This window comes from Dipteris shenzhenensis, chromosome 1 (assembly GCF_047967505.1).
Source record: "Dipteris shenzhenensis isolate YYH24624 ecotype China chromosome 1, Dip_SZ_1.0, whole genome shotgun sequence".
In the NCBI taxonomy this organism is placed as follows: Eukaryota; Viridiplantae; Streptophyta; class Polypodiopsida; order Gleicheniales; family Dipteridaceae; genus Dipteris; species Dipteris shenzhenensis.
The window spans coordinates 70,861,692-70,868,764 of NC_141596.1; the positions used below are offsets into that span (position 1 = coordinate 70,861,692).

Here is a 7,073-nt window from a genome sequence, read left to right on the forward strand (position 1 = left end):
TGACACGGCCTCATAGGTCCTTGGTCACTATAGGTCTACCAAGCTCACTACCAAAAGGGCCCTTACCCTATAGAAAAATTATTGGTTAAATGTTCAAGACCATGGGATTACATTGGGAAAAAAGGGTTCGAATTGCATGGGGCCCTTGTAGGATGCTCGGCCTAAAGCCAACTACTAATTAGGACCCACTTGTGCGCGCCTCATACCCTACTCAAAACCATAGGGTAAGGGTTTAAATTGAAAAAAAGGATTCAATTGCAATATGGCCTTGTAAAATACTTTGGCCCATCTTTTGCTAGAGCCTGACCAAGCCCACTACCAACTATGGACCCTATAGGGCTGTCTAAACCCTTAGCCTAAGTAAAAAGAAATTTACAAGTGCATGATGCGAACCTATATAGAATCTTAGGGTAAGGTTTTAAAGTGGTCATCATGAGCTAGACCCCTAACACGCCTAGTGCAAAGTGGGAACCCTCTAGGCCTCTCTAAACTCTTGCCTATTGAAAAATTATTACTTCATAGCACGAGACTATAGGGTAAGGGTTTAAAGTAAGTAAAAGGGTTTCAGGGTTTCTTGGTCCCATCATGGCCTAGATTCCTACAAACCACAATGCTTGTGGGAAGCATACCATTGCCTTATGAAAACATTGTCAATCAAAGCCTATACTAGAACTAGATTTCCACCAAGCTCATAAGGTTAAAAGGTTCCAAGTATGATTATACCTTAGACGATGCTCTTTCCATCATGGCCTAGAGGCCCAATAAGCCCACTATCCAAGGGAATGTGATACCCTATGGGAAATTGGCTCAAGTTACAAACACTCCATAGGTAAGGGTTTGACATGGGTATATAAGGGCTTTAATGGAAATGAGATGCTTAGTCCCATTATGGGCTACATTTACACCATGCCACTTAGTTGATCAAGCCCATAAGGTAAATAAAGGTTGAAAGTGGTAAAAAGGTTTCCAATTGGTTCAGATTACAAACCCTATAAAGATTGAAAGTGGTAAAAATGTTTCCAATTGGTTGGACATTCTTCATTTGGGAGCCACATGTCAATTGACGCTACTAATCTTTGAGAGTGCCTATATATAGTTAATGTTTTTGGGTCGTTGGGGCATTCTCTACATGTATGCAAATATAGCTCCCCATTGCATTCCATGAAGGGGATAGGAGGAGAAGAGACCTACTAGGAGAGGCACAAGCCTAGCACAAAACACAAATGTTGGTTGCAAGCTGATAATGTAAAACTCATGGCCATTTTAAGACTATCATAACATACCTTGATCCAAATCATGGATAAATGGAACTTGCAACCATGTACATCTGCCACCGATGCCACCCTCAATGAGAGTTTTTCACCTATGCACCTTCAGGCCACCTTCCTAAATCCATCAATCTAGGTTTGTCTTGACACATGGAATTTTGCACTCCATGCAAGTGTGCCACTTTAGTCACTAAAAGCCAAGGCATTTATACATACTCAAATACTTAAATGGAGGTATTAATGCCACCTTCAAGACATTGATCAAGTGTTACCACTCGATACCTAAGGCTAGTTATATGGCCACTACTTTGTCTATGTTCCCTTAGCTTACAACCACCCAAACCACTAGGATCATTTGTTGCCAACTTTTCCACCAACTTGATGTTCATGCCAACTCCTTAAAGGCATCAAATATTGGAGCACAAGTTTAAATGAAAGTAGTAGGGTTTGAGGGCTCTTCCAATGCAGACAGAGCTTTCCTACGAACTCCCACTAGGCATCAAATGCAAGATTAAATGAATATAGGGTCTAGTTGTTGTCTTTCCGCTCCACAAACCATCATAATGATGATTGGACCCATCATGATCTATTTTCTCAAGAAGAGAGAGTGGTGGGGAGAGGGGGTAAAAAGGCACAAGAAGGGCCTTAGCTACATGGCAGTATCTACATAGTCGAGAGCAACTTTCATCATCTTAGAGAGACACTCTTTCTTTTGTACAAAAATAAATGAGTCAAAGAGAATAGGAGGGTGGTGGATCCCCCCAAAAAAAAGCTGGAGCGCACTTTTTTGGGGCAAAAGAAAAGGTGAATTATATTAAAAGAAACAATACAATAAAGAAAAGAACAATTTCACAAGCTAGGAACATGTTTACATGGCTTTGCTTTGAGACTTTGCTACCAAAGCCCCGTCCTTTTTAGCATAAAAGGAAATTAGATCTAGAACTTCTGTACTCATCAGAAGGAATGTGGACTACATGAAAAACTGAGCAATTCCTTGTTTTCCATATAAGTTGCAGTCAATGCCCACTCAGATTAATTGCCATCCTTAGGTTGAGAATCATTTGTCTCTAAGCATAAAAATAGCTGAAGTACATTCAATCATCTTTAACCTATTAACCACGAACTCCCAAAAAAAAAAGAGATGACACATGGCAACTTGGAGGAGAAGAGCCTACCACGTGTCACAAAGGAGCTCTTGGATGGAGGCTTGGAGGGGGGAGGAGGTGGAAAGACAAGAGGCAGCTTTACGGGCAAGGAGAAGATAGAAGGTCAATGGAATGGAGGAGATGGAAGGTCACCTTTGAGAGGTAGGAGATGGAAGATTGATCTCTCTATTCTTTAAGGAGAGGTTCTCAAATGGAGGAATTGTAGAGGTTCGGGAGTTGGAAAAGGGAGCTTCGGAGAAGTTCAGGGAAGGTAGATAGAGGTTCAGAGTGAGTGTTCCAAGCAGCATTGAATAGTGACGTGTGGTAGACATCTAGCCCAAACATACAATTAGAGTTGCATAGACCTACAATTATAGGCTTTACGTTGATGTGGTGCTACGTGCGAGATTGTGAGAGCGATGATCATAACCAAGACGACATCAAAACAAATGCACAAAGACCCAAAGGCCCACTAGAGACTGCACACACAAGAAACTACGCACTGCACAATCACAACAAAAGAGTAAAGACCCAGAGGCTGCTAGAGCCAAAAAGCAAACTAACGGAGGTTAGAGGCGCAAGTGTAGGGTCAGAGCTCCACGTGCAAGGGCAAAGGCAGCAAATGCAAGGATGACTACAACAAACACTGGCCGACCAAAACACATTATAAAATATATTGTATAGTATGCTATGTTATTTATTTATTTATTTATTTAGAGAGAGAGAGAGAGAGAGAGAGAGAGAGAGGCAACAAGGCAATAAAGCAAGGTTTTTTTAAATTTATTGATGTTTTTAAAATTTGAACTATCACAATTAAGTATGTTGCGCATTGTGAGGCCTCTAAAAGATGGCTAAAACTCATGTAATCAGAGGGGCTAAAACCGAAGGTTGATAATGCACAGATTGCAGAATGGTCGCATTGCCACATCAATGTGCCATGTGTCACCAAGTTTGAGAGAGAGAGAGAGAGAGAGAGAGAATATCCATTGGATTGTGATCAAAGAACATCAAAGCTTTACAACTACCAGAGAGAGATTCGAGCCAAAGTTTTGGAAGAATGTCATGCTCCTCCTTATGTATGCAGGGCATCGAGGTATTTTGTCTACTACACATGCCATTGAGAATATTTCTTTTGGCCAGGGACGCGGAAAGACATTCACAAGTTTGTAACTGAATGTCTAACGTGCCAAACGGTAAAGTATGACAAGCACAAGACCCTAGGACTTCTCATGCCACTGCCCATACCGCAGGGACCATGGGAAAGTATTACACCAGTCATAGCCGGAGCAGGCTACTCATCCTTTTCAAACAAAGACCTCTCATTGACTTAAAGCCTCGATATCCTGGACAAGTCTTACTGGATCCTGTCAAAATCAATAGATATCTAGGTAGAGCCATGGGACTAAACTGACGGCAATAATCCAAATTCAATCGAGTCCACAGGCTTTGAAAAAGCACCTCAATTTGCCAACAGGCCAGCTCACATACCTGCTCACATAAAGGTCACGTTTGCCTGAGTCCCAGACTCTCTCCCCCCCTCCTTATCAGACTATAAATACATTGAGCCCCCAGGATCCACATACCTTGACAAAACCAATCCATGCACTGTCCAAGAAATCTACAAAAGCAATGCTTTTGGTGTGCAGCCCTGTTAGCACAATCATTCATAGTCAAGTACCAGCTTTTACTGACATTCTTAACAATGCCCCACTCGTGTTCTCATCCAGGGCTTTGAAAGATTCCAAGAGAATGAAGATGATATACCATTCACTCCAAAATCTTCACAACCTTACCCATATCATGGTTCTAGATAAGCAGCCAGTGTTTTGACCGTCTAGAGGACACCAGACAGAGCCAAGATAGTTCTCAAATATGTAGATGTCATTACTCTATGGTGTAAGATTGTCACAAAGCATTTCTTTCGCAAATATAATCATAGACTACAAGATGCAGAAGTATCCACAGCCCCCTTTGCATGTCTGAATACAATTTCATAAAAAATAAAAGTCACCCAAGGTTGCAATTTATCCCACCGGCAAGGACTGGTTATGATGGCATTCCCACCAGTGCCAATTCCAGGAGTGGGTGTAAACAGCAGGCACTGAAACATGCCCAGCTACACACTCTCAAATATTGGAAAACTTAAACTCCGATAAAAAAGCTAGGGAAGCTTTTGAGGCAACCCCACATCATCGTACATATACGTGTACATACATCCCCATACAACATTCAGGATTATAAACTAGAGTTCACAGCAGCAGAGCCACTGACCTCATTGACTGCCTCCGGGTAAGGCATTCAGAGGCACCCTCATGAGTCCAGAAAAATGGAATATACATGTACCTTCATACTAGAATACATCCAAGCTCACAAATTAAAACATTTGTGAAAAAAGAGTAGTTTTACTTAACTCATTTCTTGTCTAACGCTCAAGTTCTCATCAGTACCCAACCACAAGCTTCCATCCAAATTTTGAAAGATTCCAAAACTAAGCTTTGAAACCACAACCAAACAACACACTTTGATAGCAAAAAGGAAGAAACAAAGCAGAAAATAAGAATTAAAACGGGAAGGGGGGAGAGAGAGAGAGAGAGAGAGAGAGAGAGAGAGAGAGAGAGTTTTCTCATTTACTCATAATTTTGACTAACGCTCAAGTTCTCATCAGTACCCAATCACAAGCTTCCATCCAGATTTTGAAAGATTCCAAAACTAAGCTTTGAAACCACAACCAAACAACACACTTTGATAGCAAAAAGGAAGAAACAAAGCAGAAAATAAGAATTAAAAAGGGAAGGGGAGGGGGGGGGGAGAGAGAGAGAGAGAGAGAGATTTGGTTAAATTTCATCAAGGAAAAAAAAGGGAAGAAGATAAAAAGAAACAACAGCTCATGTGCTAACACAAGGGAACGAAGGTCAAAATGAAACACCAACGCAAGCACAAGTATTATCATTGTTTTTTAACTAGTTCGTTTTTTATTTCAATTGGAATGCCGACTTAAGCACCCTGAACGAATAAGACATACAAAAGATGGCATGTCAAAGGTAGCACCTCGAGAAAACCGTCATCAGCGTCGGAATAAAAACGCGCATTAGTGCACGCTTTGAAATCTTACACAGAGACTCAGAATGCGTTGAAATATACAATTAAAAAAATATAGAAAATAAAAACCCTGAGACCAAGAAATGACATTTCGCATTAAAGATAACACAAACAGTGTCTCTCCGGAACAGACATGCTCAGAGATGCCCAATGTCTACAAGAAAACTGTTGCCACAAACTCAAAATCTTTAGAAACCAAATCTCTCCGACTCTCCGAGAGTACAGTTTAGTATCCTCCTTTAAGATCGTTAACCACATCGTAAGGAATAGGAGTCACAGTCTCCAGAGTAGCGCCTTCAACGATGAAACCAGGCTTGGGGCCTTCAGGCTGCCTCTTTGTGGATATCTTCTCGCCCTTGGCTTTGGCCTCAGCCTTCAATAAATCGTTTTTCTTAATCCTCGCAAGGAGATCTTCCCTACAGCGAGAAGGTTGCACATGTTCGATCCTCACATGAATCCTCTTCTTCACAATCCTATTGCTGACCTGCAGTACAAATAGTCATGCACAGAATTCTATGAGAAGGGCTCAGAAAACCTCACATGTAGAGCTCTGCTACGGTGAGAAACAATGTACCAAGGCACCTGTTTGTTCATCTCCACGCCTACAGCTCGTTTAGTAACATTCCAGATAACGCCAGTGCGGCCGTGATAGAACTTATGCGGCATACCCTTGTGGACAGCGCCATTGACCTTTATATCGACATAGTCACCGATTCGGTAGGTACGAAGGTAAGTGGACAAGGGGATGTAACCTTTACGACGGAAGGGGCGAGAGAAGAGGTCACGGGTGCGAGATCTGAGGCCATGGCCGGCAGGCATGGTGTCAAGCAAGCAACAAGCAGAGGAGAGCAGCAACAGCAGCCTCCAACCGGAACAGGCCTTCAAATGGAAGTGGAACCCCTAATGGTCTCTTCACAACACTTAGGGCATCGCGGACGCCAAGGATACATTCTATTTTTCTCGTTTTATTTTTATTTCTTCATTATTTATTTTTTACGACAACGCTAACCAAATACATTTAACAAGTCGTAGTTTTAACGTCTTTAACCAAATGTATATGAGTTTCGTGTGGTGGGCAAAATATTACTAGTAGGACGCTAATGTGACTATTGCATGAAATCATCCAATTCATACCTAGTCAAAGAAGCGGGTTAGCAAAAGCACTCATCAAGACGTTGAGAGATAGATCTCGAGGACCCCAATTTTGAACTACTAGTGGTATAGCAACTAGGCGAACTGATACTGTTGTACATCTTAGGTCATGTTTGCATGCTTATTTATTTGGAGACTAATATAAAGTGATTGTTGATTGTGGAACTAGCGGTAGATAGGCCAGTGGAGGCGGGGGTATTTTGAAGGCAGGTTTTATTTATCAGGCAGACAATGCTGGTTGGGGGAATTCAGTGGTAATAAGGCCAAAGAAGGATGGTAGATGGCGGATGATGCTTATTTATTTGGAGACTAGTATAAAGTGATTGTTGATTGTGGAACTAGTGGTAGATAGGCCAGTGGAGGCACGGCTATTTTGAAGGCAGGTTTTATTTATCAGGCAAACAATGCT

At 41.7% G+C, this 7,073-nt stretch overlaps 1 protein-coding gene across 1 annotated transcript; it reads right to left on the reverse strand.

Annotated features, from left to right (window-relative positions):
• Positions 1-5,586: 5,586 nt before the first annotated feature.
• Positions 5,587-6,408, reverse strand: LOC147906314 (large ribosomal subunit protein eL21x/eL21w). The gene is made up of 2 exons (XM_087377973.1): positions 6,095-6,408; positions 5,587-5,996 (listed from the first exon to the last, which is right to left on the reverse strand). Exons 1-2 carry the CDS (start codon positions 6,329-6,331, stop codon positions 5,739-5,741), a joined length of 495 nt encoding a protein of 164 aa, XP_087234099.1. The 5' UTR covers positions 6,332-6,408; the 3' UTR covers positions 5,587-5,738.
• Positions 6,409-7,073: the final 665 nt, after the last annotated feature.